Source organism: Helobdella robusta (genome assembly GCF_000326865.2).
Source record: "Helobdella robusta unplaced genomic scaffold HELROscaffold_63, whole genome shotgun sequence".
Lineage (NCBI taxonomy): Eukaryota > Metazoa > Annelida > Clitellata > Rhynchobdellida > Glossiphoniidae > Helobdella > Helobdella robusta.
In genome coordinates, this window is record NW_008705353.1 from 48,946 (window position 1) to 68,314 (window position 19,369).

At 34.3% G+C, this 19,369-nt stretch overlaps 3 protein-coding genes across 3 annotated transcripts; 1 reads left to right on the forward strand and 2 right to left on the reverse strand.

Moving 5' to 3' along the window:
• Positions 1-6,223: 6,223 nt before the first annotated feature.
• Positions 6,224-11,433, forward strand: HELRODRAFT_193921 (hypothetical protein; the record flags this gene model as incomplete). Its single annotated transcript, XM_009029881.1, has 8 exons — positions 6,224-6,246; positions 7,634-7,752; positions 7,993-8,175; positions 8,340-8,552; positions 8,642-8,871; positions 9,255-9,402; positions 9,475-10,734; positions 10,891-11,433. 8 exons carry the CDS (start codon positions 6,224-6,226, stop codon positions 11,004-11,006), a joined length of 2,292 nt encoding a protein of 763 aa, XP_009028129.1. The 3' UTR covers positions 11,007-11,433.
• A 2,397-nt stretch (positions 11,434-13,830) lies between these two features.
• HELRODRAFT_88302 (hypothetical protein) lies at positions 13,831-16,376 on the reverse strand (the record flags this gene model as incomplete). The annotated part of the gene is made up of 5 exons (XM_009029877.1): positions 13,831-14,010; positions 14,203-14,565; positions 14,800-14,992; positions 15,082-15,431; positions 15,552-16,376. 5 exons carry the CDS (start codon positions 16,374-16,376, stop codon positions 13,831-13,833), a joined length of 1,911 nt encoding a protein of 636 aa, XP_009028125.1.
• An 866-nt stretch (positions 16,377-17,242) lies between these two features.
• On the reverse strand, positions 17,243-19,178 carry HELRODRAFT_193922 (hypothetical protein; the record flags this gene model as incomplete). Its single annotated transcript, XM_009029882.1, has 4 exons — positions 17,243-17,920; positions 18,301-18,388; positions 18,508-18,737; positions 19,043-19,178. 4 exons carry the CDS (start codon positions 19,176-19,178, stop codon positions 17,793-17,795), a joined length of 582 nt encoding a protein of 193 aa, XP_009028130.1. The 3' UTR covers positions 17,243-17,792.
• Positions 19,179-19,369: the final 191 nt, after the last annotated feature.

Consider the following 19,369-nt stretch of genomic DNA (forward strand, 5'->3'; position numbering starts at 1 on the left):
TACACACAAGCACACACACACACGCACATACACACACGCACGCACACACACACACAAACAAACAAACAGACAGACACACAGAGCTGATAATTTATGGTTGGTCGCACGCATAGCGTCACAACAACAAAAACATTCAGAAAGATGAGTTTTAATTTATTGAACTGGATTGCTCGTTGTGATTTTTTACCTTCATCGTAACTATTTTTATCGTTATTATTATTATTATTATTATTATTATTATTACTACTACTACTACTACTTTTACTACTACTACTACTACTACTTTTATTACTACTACTATTACTGCTGCTACTACTACTACTATTACCACTGCTATCATTATTATTTATATTATTATTAATTTATGGCTATTATTATTGTTATTGTTGTGGTAATACCTTGTGGCTGATATGCTCTTATTGTTATCTTTCATAATGTTATTATTGCTATTGTTGTTATTATTGCTATTGTTTTGGTCGCGCAATTTTAGCATTAAAATTTGTATTCCCAGATATTATTACTATTATTTGACGAGCGAACAATGAGACAAAAAAAGACCAAAGAACAAAAACACGGTATGGATTTATTCTTCTTTGTTGTCGTCATCGTCAGTGCAATCATCAACACCACCATCATTATCATTATCATAATCAGCATCATCATCATCATTATCAGGAGCAAAACTACCGACTTTTTCAGAGTTATGTTGTTGAGATTGTAAATTATCAAGCCAGGTATGTGTGCGTGTGTGATGTGTGCGTGTGTGTGTGTGTATTCATACATACAAACATACAAACATACATACATACAAACATACATACGTACGTACAAACATACATACACACGCACATACAACTAGTACATACAATATTAAGTGCCAATGACTTAGAAGTAAAAAAAATAAACAACCTCCTTTCATCCGTCCATCAATTTATTTATTCATTCGTCTACTCGTTCGTTCTTTCATTCAAAATTTCTAGTTTGTTCATTTATTCAATCATTCATTCGTTCTTTCTTGCTATCGTTCGTTCGTTCATTCATTCATTTTTTCATCCATACCTTCATACACGCAAAAACACACATACGTGAATATATACACATACTATCAATACTTACATAAATAGACATATACACACACATACATACATACAAACATACAAACAAACAAACATACAAACATACAAACATGCGTATATAAAATCTTTTTAATGATTAATCGATAAGAACCGAATCCAGTGGAATGTCAATAAAAAATAATAATAATAATAATAATAAAAAGAATAATAAAAAGAATAAGAAGAAGAAGAAGAAGAAGAAGAAGAAGAAGAAGAAGAAGAAGAAGAAGAAGAAGAAGAAGAAGAAGAAGAAGAAGAAGAAGAAGAATATAGACTAATAAGAACGAAAGCATTAACGTTAAAACGGATACCGATACAGACATACAGACGTACATACATAACATACATACATACATACATATATACATACATACATACATACATACATACATACATACATACATACATACATACATACATACATACATACAATACATACATACATACATACATACATACATACATACATACATACATACATACATACATACATACATACATACATACATACATACATACATACATACATACATACATACATACATACATATTTAATATACAGTCAATATATAATCAGACAGTATTCTAGTTCAAGGCATTATTGTTATTATGTCTTCAAGACATATAAATTAATATACATACATACATACACACATATATACAAACATACACATACATGTATATAAATTATTTTTATTACATTGAAAACCCCGTTCGCTGAGTTTATTTTTATTTAAAATTTTTAATGTGTTAAATATAGAATCGATTGTATGATAAATAAAAGATAACGTGTTTCTGATTATTTTAGCCTATTTGTAATAAATTCGTTTGTTTGACTTTTGTCAGTTTATTTATTTTTGTTTGTTTGTTTATCAGTTCATTCGTTCGTTCGTTCGTTCGTTTGTTACAAGAAAACTATTTGTTGGCACAACCGTTACAACTCTTATTAATAACTCTAACTAAAGAAGAGCACGGATTATCATTATTGTCACTATTATAATTATTGTTATTATTATTGTTTTTATTATTACTATTATTATTATTACTATTATTATTATTACCATCGTCGTCATCATCATCACAACAACAACAACTACAACAACAACAACTACAACAACAACATTGGTAGATCTATTTATCTGAAAAGACCAGAAAGATCTGAAGAGTGAACTGCAATGATATCAAACAAAATAGATAGATATCATTATATATAGATAAATACAAACATCAACAACATCATCATCGTCGTCTTCATCATTCTCATCATCATCATCATCGTCGTCAACAACAACAACAACAATAACAACATCACTATCATCACAAATATCATCACTATCATCCCCACGCATGCATGTATGCCTCCATCAAGCACACAGGCGGACATTAGGCTACTAAGGCAAACAGCCGTGACAACGTCATTAATTGCCCTCTTCCTCCTCATTGGTTCGTTCTATTTCCGCTTTTGTCTTCACCGACCAATCACCGTCGTCGTCATTTTATGTCATTGTTATTGTTTATTTTTTACTCGGTCATAATTGCTTAACTATGGCACGTTCCTACACGCACATACACACACGCACACACACACACACACACACACACACATTCATATGTAACATACACACCACACGACTTGACGTACACACAGTTGTACACGCCCTAGAGACGCACAAAATATTCTGCCTGTCTGATGTTTAACAAAAATTTCACATTCAGTTTCGCGGTTTTTTATAAAGCCAGAGCAGACAATAATTTGGAATTCTAGGATAATAATTTGTTGATAATTGTGAGTTGTGAATTTATTTTCTCATTTGAGAGATCTGAATTCGAAGGAGGGTTTGAATATTATCTCGACGATAAAAATTGTTGGATGGTCATGAAATGCAACAACTTTCCAAATGACTTGTCATTCATTCTAAAAAATACAATAATTTTCACAATTTTGGTTTATCTTGTATTTGGCCTTCTGCAAAATTCACCATTTGGTGCATTCCTAATATGCAGGCTAGCACACACAGCAATGTATAGCAGCTACCAGATGGTATTAAACCAGGTCACGACGTAATAACGACGACGTTAGACAGGCGCTTCTAACATATGAGCTAATTTGCTAATGTATAAATGTACGCGTGTGTGTGTGTTTGTGTGTGTGTGTTTGTAGATGTGTGTGTGTTTGTAGATGTGTGTGCGTGCGTGTGTGTGTTTGTATGTAATTGATATTTTTATTAACATCCATATCTGCTTTCATCGTGAAATATTATTCGAGACGTCTTTCTTTCTTTTTTTTTAATTCAATTTTTATGCTTTTACATTTTTATATGTGTTTTTTTTTATGGCAGATCTTATTTCAACGGATACAGGTGAGTACTGATAATGATGATGGTGATGATGATGATGATGACGATGATGATGACGATGACGATGATGATGACGATGACGACGACGATGATGAAATTAATAATAATAATAACAACAACAACACACCACATAACATTCATTAATAAAGATAATGTCAATCGTACAGCAACTAACAATAGACAACAACAATAAGTAACAACAGTAATAACAATAACAACAACAATAATAATACATTTCAGATTAACTATTAACACTGATCCATGTTATATCCTTCTCTTTCTTTTTCTATCTCTTTCTCTTTCTCTCTCTCTCTCTCTCTTACTTTCACTTTCATTCCCTCTTTTCTTTCATTTTCTTACTTTTTCCTCTATTATTTTCCACGTTTTTTATTTTTGTTGCTTAATATCAATTTTTCTTTATTCTCTTTCTCTCTATTTCTCTTTCTCTCTCTCTCTCTCTCTCTCTCTCTATTTTTAAATGTTTTCTCTTTCTTTTACTGTCATTTTCATTTATGTCCGTTTTTCATCATTAGTTTGTCTCTCTCTGTCTCTCTCTCTGTCTGCCTGTCTGTCTTCCCCCCATCTCTCTCTTTTTTTCTCAATCTCTTAATTTTATCTCCATAAAAATGAAACAAGCTTTCTAATTGGTCAGACCTCATTCAGGTCACGTGTCCAGCTGATCAGCGATTGGTCGCCCCGATTCATTCAGAAAACGTCATCGTCAGTTGGAACATTGATGAGTTTGAAGTGCAATCGAAATATCCTATCAAGTTAGTGACCCTAATTATAATTATAGTTATAATTATAGTTATAATTATAGTTATAATTATAGTTATAATTATATCTATGTTATAACCTCAAATAAAGCTTCTTGACTACAAACGCCAGTGCTGTAGCTTCCAACGATCGTCAAATTATCGTTATTCCGTAGGTTTAAGATTCCTGATAGGTCAACAGAACTGCTTCAACCGCAAGCTTTGTTGGGCGTCTATTCAAATGCAAACAGAAATAGAAACACTCTAAACTAATCCAAGTAATCTAAGTAAACTAATCCAAGTAAACTAATCAGTGGTCAATCTAAGAGTTCCGCGGAACCCTGGTTCAAAAACACTGAAGTAACTGCATAAATCACATTTGCAACTTCTCTTTATGTATATAGCCACTAGTGTAGACTGTTACAATCTTCTATGGTGTGGAAAGATTCTATGCTCTTACATCCGATGACAAGAAGCAAAGATAACAAATATAACAAGATAACAGTAATTAATTATATAGCGTAATTCCTCCGTTAAAACAATATTATTTTTTTTTATTCTCCGTCTCAACCGTATGCCTGGATCCGTGCCATGTATTAGAAATGTGATGATACGATGCTCCGATTGGCTATAACGTCTGCTGCTCTGATTTATTATCGTTCATTGGTGATGACGATGATGGTGATGAAGATGATGATAACGATGGTGATGATGAAGAAGAAGATGATGATAACGAGGGTGATGATGAAGAAGAAGATGATGATAACGAGGGTGATGATGAAGAAGAAGATGATGATAACGATGGTGATGATGAAGAAGAAGATGATGATAACGAGGGTGATGATGAAGAAGAAGATGATGATAACGAGGGTGATGATGAAGAAGAAGATGATGATAACGAGGGTGATGATGAAGAAGAAGATGATGATAACGAGGGTGATGATGAAGAAGAAGATGATGATAACGAGGGTGATGATGAAGAAGAAGATGATGATAACGAGGGTGATGATGAAGAAGAAGATGATGATAACGAGGGTGATGATGAAGAAGAAGATGATGATAACGAGGGTGATGATGAAGAAGAAGATGATAATGATGACAATGATGATGACGACGATGACGATAATGATGGAATGGATAGTTATGATAACGCTGCCATAACTCGCCAGCCAGCCAATATATCAAGGACCTGGATAACCTTTTGAGTTTTAAATAAACAAACGATAGATGGAAGGAAGGAACAAATAAAGGAATGAAGAAACAAATACATGTACATACACACACACACGCACACATACACACACGCACACATACATACATACGAACACACAAACAGACAAACAGAGGTTTATGAGGAACGAGACCAGCGTTAAAAAAAGCTCTAAAACTCGGTTAAATCATATTGGATAATATAGATGAAAATTTTTTTTATTGTCGGCCTTTGTGTGCGACTATGTATGTCTGTATGTTTGTTTGTCTGTCTGTCTGTTTGTATGTATGCATGTATGCATGCATGTATGCATTTATGTATGTATGTAGGTTTGTTTGTATTTTTTATGTATGTATGTGTGTTTGTTTGTATGTATGTATATTAGTAGAATCGTGTTTGTGTTTACGTGTTAAGCAAGTAAGAGGTCATCAATCAAAAAAAAATTTTTTTCATGTAGAATTCAGTGGTTGATATTTTTAAATGTTATTTACTTGACATGTGAATGAATGAATGAATGAATGAATGGATAAATGAATGAATGAATGAACGAACGAACGAACAAACGAACGAATGAATGAATGATGAATGAATGAAAGTGTGAACGAATCAACGAATATATAATTGAATTAATGAACGAAGAAAAACGAAAGATTGAGTAACGAATCATTAAACGAGCTAACGAACGAACGAAGGAATGAATGAATGATTGATTGAATGGATGAATGAATGAATGATTGATTAATTGAATGGACGAATGAAAAAATGAATGAATGATTGAATGAAAGAATGAATAATGATTACACTGGCAGGTAAAAATGGTGTTGTTTTTGATGGTTAAATGTGTTACTGTTGTGAAGTTAGGTTAAAAGAATCACCCAAACAAACCATCTACATATCTACAAAGACGTTGTGTGTATGTATGTATGTGAGTGTATGTGTGTGCGTGTTAAATGTTTGCATTTATGTGTATGTGTAAGTGTATGTCTGTATGTTCTTCTTTATGTCTGTCTGTTTGTCTACCGAACGATCTGCCTAGCCGTGTAACTTAATTATATTCTTCTTTCTTTCTGTCACTTACTCTCTTTTTCTCTCCCTCTTTCTCTTTTTCTCTTTCTCTCTCTCTCTCTCTCTCTTTCTCTCTCTCTTTCTTTCTTTTGTTAATGATGTTGATGTTAGAGGTAAGAATATCCATTAATCAAGTAACTTATTAACCGTGTTGTGAATTATAATAATTGGATGGATGAATGGATGGATGGATGGACGGACGGATGGATGGATGGATGGATGGATGGATGGACGGACGGATGGATGGATGGATGGATGGACGGACGGATGGATGGATGAATAGATGGATGAATAGATGGATGAATAGATGGATGAAAGTGTGGGTGGGTTTGTTTTAATGGTTATTATTGGGCCTACAGCGTTACATAAATAACATTATTATTATTATTATTATTTGTAGTAGTAGTAGTAGTAGTAGTATGTTGTTGTTGACACTGATGATGACGTTATGATATTTTAGGAATGAATGAATGAAGGAATGAATGAAGGAATGAAGGAATGAATGAAGGAATGAAGGAATGAATGAATGAAGGAATGAAGGAATGAATGAATGAAGGAATGAACAAACGAACGAATGCATGAAGGAAAGAATGAATGAATAAATAATGGAAGGTATGCCAGATTTATTTAATTGCGTGGTGAAGTAAATAGATAGCTGATCGGTTTAATTAATGGACAAACAAACAAACAAATAAATAAAACAATGAATGAATGAGTGAATAAATGAATGAATAAATTAATAAGTGAATGAATGAATGAATGAATAAATGAATGAATAAAGGAAAGAAAGTTCGTTACAACAAAACAAATTTATATTAGCTAAATAAAACATCCAACCAATGATAACTTAACGAACGGACGAACGAATAAATAAAAAAACGAAAAAACTGAAAAATGGAATGAAAGAAAAAATAAATTATTATGTAAATGAATGAAATTATAAATTCAATTTTAAATAACATACTCATTTGATCTTATTTGCCTGTATGAAGTTTCGAACGTCATGTTATTTATTATAGCAAATATTATTACCGCCATTATCGTCGTCATCTTCATCACCGTCACCATCGTCATTATCATCATCATCATCATCATCAACGTCACCATCGTCATCATCATCGTCATCATCAGGGCGGTTTATCAGCAGCAGCCTAGATTTGATCCCGGACCGGAAATAAGAAATGACGTCACGGAGGGCTACCACCTTTTCGAGTTCAAGGTCGTTGACGTTGAGGGCAACAGTGCCATCTGTGTTGTTAGCGTCATCGTGATTGGTTGGTTAATGTTTGTGTCGGCATTCATTGGTTGTTTGACTGGCTGGTTGACAGATTGATTCATTGATTAATTGATTAATCTGTCGGTAGAGTGATTGATTGATTGACATAAAAAAAACTTATCATGTCTATTTATTTTTAAAATTTTTAATAAAATTTTTAAAATTAAATTATAATTATAACCAACTGCCACAAAAAAATAATTCTATTTTAAAGTCGTCACCTGTCCCGGTATAACGCCTCCCCCCATTGGTGACGTCACATGCGACAACCAATCACATTCGTTGCTGTACGGCACTCGATGTTCCCTCTCTTGCCCTACTGGCTACGGCAATTCGGGTCAGCCAGTAGAATGTCAGAGAAACGGGTCATGGTCGGGGTATGTGGGTCACTGTAAAGGTAGTCATTAATGATTATTTCAATACTTTTTTATTTTATTTTTTGAAAAAATCAAAGTTTTGAAAAAATAATGACCAATATTCATTTTGGCACTTTAAATTTTTAACCAGATGAAATCAAACTTCAAAAATTTAAAAAACGCCCCCCCCAAAAACCAAAAACAGTCCTAACCTGTCACGACCCGTCCACACCTCTACACTCCACACGGCACTGCACACACCCGCGGCACGGCACCCACCACTTCCACCGACACGAGACGACGTGTTACTACACGTGTCTACCCGGATATCGTCTGACCGGAAACAGCAGCAGTATCCAGTGCCTTGCCACAGAATTCGGCCGAGCCGAATGGACGCACGCGGCCCCAACTTGCCAAAGTTGGCTATTTTTTGTAGCACTTCATTATTTTTTTTAATTTTTTAATTTGTGTCATTTACGAAATGTTTTTCCTGTTTTATTCATCCAGGAATCATTCCACCAATCATAAACAACTGTCCAAAAGAACCAATATACTTGACCTCATTTAAGCCGGAAACGGATGTATATTCACCGGAAGTGACTTTTATAAATCGAACTTCGGGAAGGAAAATTGATCACGTTTGCAGTCATTTTTTTTCTTCAAACAAACGTGCTTTTCCCATTGGTCAGCACAATATCACGTGTCACATGACGCAGCCGGAAGTAGAGGGTGATGACGTAATGGCCGATAAGTTTGTCTGCCGATTTTTAATTATTATTGAAGGTCAGTTCATGTTAGAGCATTTGTAAAAAAGTAATTCTCATAAATAATTTTATAAAAATTATTTATGAGAATAATATAATATTAAATTTATTTTTTATTTCTCAATAAATAAGCTGATAAGTGCCAAGAATTACCTCAACCAATCAACGGGAGATTAATTTGCTCACGTGTTTCCGGCCATCTTCATCAACATCATAATCATCATTTTCCTCATCATCAAAACAGCAGTCATAATAATCATCAAACTCATCATCATCGTCGTCATCATCTTCGTCATCAACAACAACTACAGGATCACCATTATCATCATCACCACCGTCATCATCATCATCATCAGCAGCAGCACGTCGTTTCGTGCAAATATATTTGTGACGACGGTCTCGTTTATCCGCGAACATTCGCCAGCCAACTGGAAAAATTTGACTACACGTGCAGCGGAAGTGAAGGCGTCTGGCATCCGTTTCCGTTTGTTCCCGGATGCGTGGGTGTGTACAGGTGTTTTTAAAAATAACTATGGAAAAACATTTTAAAAGTTAACTTGAAATAAAATTTTCCAGTCCCGAGAATCCCGAATGAACTCAAACTTCCGGTTGAAATCTGGCAGAAACTATCCCCATCAACATCCGCCATCAATAACGTTACCGGCATAAAAACCCTGGCGACGATCAGTACCAAAAACACCGTAAACTGCGCATCCCTACTTCCGGGGGGCCTTACAAAATGGCGGCTTCTAAAGAAATCAAGTTTCCGGGAGATGATAATTTCTGAGAGTAAAGTGTGCTCAACCGTGCAGAAGAACTGCCTGATTGAAGATTTCACTGTGGAATGTTTTAGTGACGACGACGATGATGATGGTGGTGGTGGTGTGGGTGGTGTTGATGGCGGTGGCATGGGTGTTGGTGATGTTGTTCATCATGGTCATGATGATGATAGTCAGAAATCTGACCGCAAAAACATTAATAATAATGACAACAGCAGCAGCAGCAGCAATATCAATGATGGGATTCTTCGAAGATTAAAAAAGAATGTCAAGCCATCTGAAAATGACATAACGATTTATAATAATAATTATAATAATAAAAATAAAAAATATAGTCTCAGTAGTTCATCATTCCAGAGATCAACAACAAAAACGAGGCACGACAACAACAACAACGCTGTGAACATTTACAGTAAAACGTCATCGTCGAGGCACCGACCAATCAGATCGAGGTATAACATAGCAACGACCAATAAAATTCGACAGAGCAAACGCTCCGTCCAATCAAAAAACGCCTACATTTTAGTTAGGTTTAAATTCGCAACTAAAATTAAAACCCAGGCAAATACATTAAGAAATGACAACAACAACAATAATAGCATCAATTACAACAATAACAACCACAATCGTAAGAATAACAACATAAAAGAATATACTATTGAAAATTCGCAACAACATCAACATCAACAACAACAACATCAACTACAACAGCATCAACAACAACAGCAAGACAACGACCCAATGCACATATGGACTGAATCATACCACAAGACAGTTCTAACACTAGAATGTATGTTCAAGAGTCTACAGAGATTGCTTAAAACAGAGCAAATTTCGATTATAACCGAAACTAAAAGTGAAATTAACGACAATGACATCATCAACAACAACAACAGTAACAACATCTATAACATTAAAGTAAGCAAAAACGTCATCAATAATAACAACATCTACAACAACAATAAAAGCAACATTAATAACATGACAATAATTAAGCATGTTATAACAGCAGCTTGTGATTTTGAATACGAATATTATGAGCGCTATCTAGCTTGCGGTAAGTATGCATCATCATCATCGTCGTCATCATCTTTCTCACCATCATCATCATCATCACAACATCATCTTAATCACCATCATCATCATTTTTTTCATCATCATCATCATCACAGTCAAAATCGTCATAATCATCGTTACACCATCACCATGACAGTTCCGTGTGGTTCTGGAACGTATTACAACACATCAAGAGGCAAGTGCGTTCCCTGTCCAACTGGTCGAATCCAGCCCGAAGAAGCCAAGTTCAACTGCATATATAGCCATCAATGATGACGACGACGATGATGATGGTGGTGATGATTTTAATGATGATTGTGATAATGATAACGAAGGTATGCTGTTGCTGCTGATGATGACAATAACAGAGTGATGATGATGAGAACGTTGATGAAAAAGACGACGACGACGATGATAAAAATACGACAGTTGCTAATGTCCAAGCCTACGTTCACTCTTTAATTATTTATGGCCAGATCGTAACATACTCATCTTCATCTTCACCTTCACCATAATTTTCATCATCATCATCTTCACCATCATTTTAATCATCCTCACCACCATCATCGTCATTATCACTTTTATTAGAATCATCTCTATCATCTTCAATAACACAATCAACATAATCAGCAGTAGTTGCAGTAGTAGCGGTAGCAGCCACAATAACATCACCACCACAATAACTATAATCAAAAGTTTCATCATCACATCATCATCATAATCGTCGATATCATCATCATCATCACCAACTACAACATCATCATCATCTCGGCAACACACATTTGCAGGCAAACATAAATCTAGCCTGTGTACGTACACACATAAATAATACTAACTCACGCACAAATACGTACATACACTCACATACACACACAACACACACATACACATACATACACCCACATACACACACACATACATATATACAGACACAGTTTCTTGTAACGCTTTTTGTAAAAAATGCAAGCATTTAAGATAACAATATAGATGTATTATACAATATACATAATATATTATATATATATAAATATATATATAATTGTATGTATGTGTGTGTGCGTGTGTAGATGCATGCATGTGATATGAACGTTTTGTATAATTGTAAAAAACAGCATATTAGTGTATCTAGATATCTTTATTATCATTATCTTATCATTATTATTGCTATTATTAATAATATCATCATCATCATATTTTGCATGGAGCAATTACAGAACGAGAATTATCGCGATTAATCCATCCATCCATCAATCAGCCGGGAATAAAATGAGAGGAAATAAAAAAAAACATGTCTGACACCACATTTTTTTTGTATATTATTTAATCGTAATCATCGCAAGAAAAAAATTCGAGAGAGAGAGAGAGAGAGAAAGATAACGCGATAATAATGAAACAGAAATGAAACTAGATCGCTAAACACACACATACACGCACGCGCACACACAAAGACACACACACAAACGATCGATTGTTATTTAAAAATATAAATGCAGAAACACGCCAACACACATACAAAACACACACACATACACATACGCACACATTATCAAAAAAATGTAGAAAAATTGATGCAAAACTATGCTAGTCTTATTCAATTAATTAACACAGGGATGGGCAAACATTTTTCGGTGAGGGCCGCATGAGAACTATTTTACCTTTGAAGGGCCGCATATTTACTTAATTATCAAAGTTTTTCGACCCGGGGGAGAATTTTTTCAAGATTTGTGGCTTTTTTCTGGCCATAAAGTCTGGCTTTTGTGGACGAACAGGATGATTTAACACATAGATAGATGATAATATATAATCAAAGAACGATTCTTTTTAACAATATAGACATGAAAACAGGTGAATTAAGTAAATATAAAGCGCTAGGAACAATGAAAAGGATTTCTTGATAGTAAATTAGTTGAAATTGAAATATACATACGCACGTATATAAGCAAGAGATGAAATTATGCTGAGTAATTGTGACTAAATAAACACGAAATCATACAAATCAATAAAATTTGGAGAATGAATAAATGAATGGACGAACTAACGATCGACTGAATGAATGAATGAATGAAATAATGAATGAATGAAAAAATGACTAAACATGCGACTAAAAAATTGAATGATTGAACGAATGAATGAACGAACGAACGAATGAACAAATAGAAGAATGAATAAAAAATTTAATGAGTGAACACGTCAGCAAACAATCAAACACTACTACAGATACTAGAGCAATTGGGAAATTAATCTATAAACACAAAACAGAAAGAAAGTGTTGTTATCATTACATAACAACAATAAGAATAACAATAATAATAAAACTATTATTATTATGATTATTATTATTATTATTGTTATTACTCTAATCAGTCATCATCATTGTCGTCGTCGTCATCATCACATCACATCCATAATGATGGTGAAATTAATAATCCTCTCTCTTGAAGTCCAAGCATTTTCAACAAGAAAAATATACAAGAAACGTATTTGTAAATTTTCAAGTAAAATAAGTCACAACAAAAACAACAATAACAACAACAACAACAACAATAATAATAACAATAATAATAATAACAACATCAATAATAACAGCAAAAGACTATAGAATACTGTAGAGATAAGACTTCCATCAATAAACCTCCAAGCTCCATGACATCGCTTGGAATTTAATACCACAGATGATAACACGTAATACTTGGTGTGTGAGGGTAATGAATGTACGCAAATTATTACAAAAGTATTTATATAAATATGTAAAATTATAAATATGTATAAATATAAATATAACCGGATATAAGCATATATAATTAATACATATATATGAAACAACAGTCAACCAGCCAACCAGTCAACCAACCAATGAACCATCGATCAATCAATCAGCCAGCCAATCAATCAACTAATAAAGCAACCATCCAACCAACCAACCAGCCAACCAATCAACTAGCCAACCAATTAACCAGCCAACCAATCAACCAGCCAACCAATCAACCAGCCAACCAATCAACCAGCCAACAAATCAACCAATCAATCAGCCATCAACCAGCCAATCATATAACGGGTTACGTAAGAGAGGGAAACACGACAGAAAGACAATCAACGCTTAAAAGCAGTAACAATAGGGCCTAAGGTGTGGGTGCATTTCAGTGATACACTTAGGCTGATCCTTGTAAGCGTTCAATCTACTGATGTCGGATGTGGAGATGGTAAAGTCGTCATTCTTTAAGCTGTACTTTATCGTGGCCTCGTAGACGGCGAAGTTAGGCAGGGTGCTTAGGACGATCTGCGCGCGCGTGTGTTTTGTGTGTGTGTATTTGTGTGTGTGTGTGTGTGTGTGTGAGTTGCGACCAATTAATCGAATGATTAATCAGTCTGAAAGTCAATCATTTAATTATTTATCACTCAACTCGCCAACCAACCAACTTACCAGCCAGCCAGCCAATCAAAGAAACATCACCAACAACCACCATCCAACCTGGAAGATCTTAACGGTAGGTTGCATCTGATCAGTCATATCAGGAATTCTGCCATCCGAGTCTGAACTCTCCCTAAACTTCAACATCTCACCGTTCGACTGAATGAACGTGGCCGAAGTTAGCTTGTGGGGCGTTAGCAGAGCGCACATATCTCTAAAGGGACTGGTCAGATTATTGACATGGTCGACGATCAGGCCGGCCCCCCTCTGCACTAATTCATCACTAACTGAGATTTTGTACCATCTCAGGCAGGTACACCAGTGGGCATCAATGCTAGCGTCGTTACAGGTTCTGTCTGCTGGAACACGCTGTAGAAGACTGTAGCCTCTTTGGTATGGTCGACGTTTCGTTATGTGGGTCGACTGTTTGTTTGTTTGTTTGTTTGTGTGTGAGTTTGTTTGTGTGTGTGTTTGTTTGTATGTGTGTGTACGTTGTTGTGAGTGTAGGTTGGTTATGTCAGTGGTTTTTTATTGTTAAACACACACATACAAACACACAAACAGTTACAAATACACGCACGCACACACACACACACACACACACACACACACACACAATATATAAACATACATAAAACATAAAAAAAAACCACCGACCCTGTAATTTAGGACATCTTGAAAGGTAGCATGGACATCGAAAGGAGTGGTCAGTAGTTTCGAGTTCCTTTTTAAGTTTTCCTGGACCAATGGAAAGTTTGACCTGAACTCCTCGGTCTGTGGCACTCGGACTCCCATGAAGGGCAACCTCTCCTCATATTTGCCCTGCTCCGTCGCTCGAGTACTGGAGAATCTTTTGTAAGAGATCGCATGGTGAATGAATGAATGAATGAATCTTCCTTCTCGTCTTAAATCATCACCAGGATAAAAACACCAACCAACCTAGGCCCGTGATCGGCCATTAGAATAAACAGACTATTCTCCAGTTCGTTGGTACTGTTGAGCCAATCCATCAAAGATACTAAATCATCATCTGGAGTGGACAGTTGGTCCTGCGAATTATGTGAGTAGCTGGAGTGAAAGAGGAACGAAAATTTCCTCCTCAGAGGTCCATAAGCCGTGATGAATTCTTTGAGATAGTCAGTGAAGAGGGTGTGGGATGGCCGATTGCCGAAGCATATTCCGTCGCCTTGTTTCAGGAAAAATGGTCGCATGTAGTGATGTACTGGTTTCTCCTTGAAGCCAAGCATCCTGTGAGTGAAGGTGCCGACGGATGGAGCGTCCTCCCCCCACTGTTTGTACGAAGGAAAGTCAACAAGTTAATCACCTTAGAAAGTCTACGACAAAAACACGTTGAAAAAAAAATTTAAGAAACTATCAACTAAAAAACCAAAAATTATTTCAAAGCGAACCTGAGTAGCATATCCGTACTCGTGTAATTTTTTCCAAATCCACGGATGACCATCGACATGCCTGGCCTTCTTAAAACCCCGCCTAGCTTCGGGGAGCTCAATTTCAGTATTGCCAGTTAGGATGGGGATGAGTGCCTGAGGCGTACCATCTCCCAAGATGTTGTAGTGCTCCATGACTACCCCGCCTATTTTTTCAAAGTAACTGTAAGAGTTAGGCATGTATCTTTTCCACATCAATCTGGAAACAGTATCAAAACCAAACATGATGATGTTGAGGCCAAGGCCTTCCAACTTCAATCTGTTTTCCAGCAATTTGCTTGTAGGTTCCTGTGGTATTGGTTTGATCCCTAGGTATGTTTTATCATTCGTTTGGCCATCTGCACCCACACATCTGACGTGTATGATGTCAGAAGGGATGGGCGTGTTGTTGGTGATGGACTCTGATTTAGATAGTGTAATCTCCATGTCATAAAGCTGTCTCAAAACATTCTGATATTGACAGGATAATTTTCCGTGTTGCTTTTCAACATCATCATGTATATAGAACTTGCCATTTTGTATGTAGGACCAATCTTTTTGGTTTGAAGAACAATCAACTTTAGCGGTGTGTGCAAGCATGTCATTTTTTTGCTGTTCATTTACCCAAAGAGGTAACTCAGGAAGAGAGCAAGGAACCTTTTTTTCGTTTAAAGTTAAAACTTCTAAACCATCTTCAGACTGATTTGCTTTTAAAATCTTTCTACAGAAACTGTAAACGAGGAAGAGTAAAACTCCAATCAGGACCCATTTTATTATTTTTTTCCACTGAAACCTGTACAAAAACATCATGACAGGCAGGTCGTTTTACTACTTTTACTTTTAATTAGTTTTTATTCCAGTGTTGTAGACTGGGGCCAGCCAGGAGCCAGATATTATTTCTTATTTTCACTTTTTTAATTTTATATATTTTATGATTTTTCAGATCCTATGATATCTAATAATTTAAAATAAAATTATCTTATTTATTTATCATCTAACTTCTTGCTATGGTCTGAGTCAAACTGATGCTACCAAAGCTGCTACTATTCCAGATCAAATGGCAATGCAAATAAAATCCAATGTCAAACCAAACCAAACCAACTTTTTTCTTTTTCTCTCCTTTATTAATTTAATTGATTAATGCAAGTATATGAAAAAAAAAAAACATAATAGAAATCGTAAAACATCAATCAAAACACTGATCACTAATCAACCTCCTAATCGAAAAACTGACCAGAAGTGTCGTAAACAACTAAAAGATCAGCCGTCGTCAACGAGAAATTATTATAATGCATTCACTTTTAAATTTGGTCACAACACTTTATTTGTTTAGTATTTCTTTCTCTTTAACTAAGTCAAGTTTTGTTCGGAAAAAGATCAAAATGTTTTAAATAATAAATTGACAAATAAATAAAATATTCAATTCAGATAATCTTTATAGAAAAATATAATAAATACACGATAGCGAAAAAAATTCGAGCTTGCCAGGAGTCGAACCTGGAATCTTCTGATCCGTAGTCAGACGCGTTATCCATTGCGCCACAAGCCCTCACTGCTGATGAGTGTCAAACAAAGCTTATTGTTACAGTTAACCCATCAAAATAATTCACATACTAGCCAATACGTTAAACGATACTTAGCTCCGAGAAAACAATTTTTTTGACGAATCAACATTTTTCACAATCAACACACAAAGTAGTAAACGATATGTAAAACAAGTACATTCTAAAACTGCGAGCCAGTTCAAGCCGTAAGAACCTGTATCAATTTCCACTAAATTTCACGCCATCCAAATGCAAAAATTAGTGGAAAGAGCAGGAATTTTTACGAGCATGAACTCATCAGACGACAGACTGCGGTGTTTCACCGCTTTTGTCATGGCACCTTCATAAATGGCCCCACAGTTTTAATGAAATTATAGTCTAAAAGTTAAAAAAAATACCAAATAATGACGGGTACATAGTGAATAAACGTTATGTACTGTACAAACATTTAGTGTACAACGTTAGCATACAAATCGAATTAAATACGATTATTCATTATTAAATCAAATAAATATTTAGATTTTTAGATCAAATACACTATAAACAGATTAATAACACAGAAAAACAACATATGGCATACATTGAAAAATTTTACCATATATAATTACATAATCAATAACTACATTCAATTAACTATAATTAGGTAATTATTAATTATATTTAATTGATTAAGAATTAATTATAGAGGGTCGTCATCTCTGAATTCTTTATTTGATCTGTAGAGTTTGAGCTGAGAGTCAATCATGCCAAACAGTTCACTAAGTGTTGGTATTCTGCCTGACTCTAATTTTGACCATATTGGCATGTCTACAATTTAAAAGTTAAATTACATATTAAAAGTTAAATCTAGGTAATAAAAGTTAAAATAAGTTGAAAGTTCACAAAAAAATTGAATACTAAACAGTAGAGATGAAATAAAACTTATACATAAGTGCCAACATTTATCCTCTAAAACAAATACTATACCAAACTATATATAACTAAATATACATGTCATTAAATTCTGAATAACTATTGAATCAACCAAAAAATAACATACCAAAATAAATACCATACAAATATTAAAAATAATTAACTAAGCAACACATTAAAAATGTGTTGCTGTATTCATATACATGTGTGTGTGTGTTTTTTTGGGCGAGTGTGAGGTGTGTTATGTTATGAATCAGAGTTTAATCAACAGTCACCATTGAAGTAGATTTCAAAGGCTCCAGTTGACATTATGAAACCTTCTATAAAACCAACAAAGAAGAAAAGCATCAGGCAGGAATATATCTAAATCAATTATTGATATAATTAATTAATTAACTAATTATATAATTAATTAAATTAATGAATATAAAAAATAATTTTAATTACAAAAACCAGTCAATCTAGTCCTAAACTCTGATAACCTTATTCTGAAGAGCAGTGTAGTAAAAATTAGGAGTGGGTAGATTGAACCAAAGAAATGGATTTATGGAGAGAATAATGCAAACGATGAAAAACAATTTTGAAATATTTAAAAATTTAGCTGGGTATAAACGATGAGGGGGAGCAGGATACTCCTCTCCTTTAATGATCAACGAATCATGGTGGTTCTCATGGATGGCTTGGGCATATTGCTGGAAAGTCTTCTTGTAACCTCAGGAGTTACTGATGGAAGAATAAATTTAAATTAAGTTAAATTAAATTAAAATAAAAATGAAACTTGAAATATTTTCCTTTTTTTTTATAATTTTTTATTTACTTCACTACATCAAAAACATAAATGTAAACAACAAGCACATGAATGAAAAATACTTTTATATAACTGACAAATTTAATTTAAACGATTTACAAAATAAAAAAAAGAAGCAACTTTTGAAAATTTAAAGAAAAATGAAAACTCTTACCAAATTTTAAATGTTAACATAGGGCCAGTTGGCAACCTAGTGAAGGGAGAACTACTTATCTCTTTTTTTGTGGTTGCTTCTTCCGAAGACATGTTATTTTGAAGAGACTGATCTCCGGACTTTAGAAAATCACTAACAAAAAGGCCCAAACAGACCAAAGCAGTGTACGATATTAACGATACATCTGCCATTTTGGCTAACGATATTAAAAATAATATTATAGACAATTTAATATTATAATCAAAATATTGGTAAATGGGATTTATATTATGGTCTTAAAATTAAATAATGTTTACAATTAAATCAATTAAAGTAACATTTATAACAGAATTTTTAAAATTAAATTAAGACTAACAAAACTAACAAAGTCAAATTTTTTAAA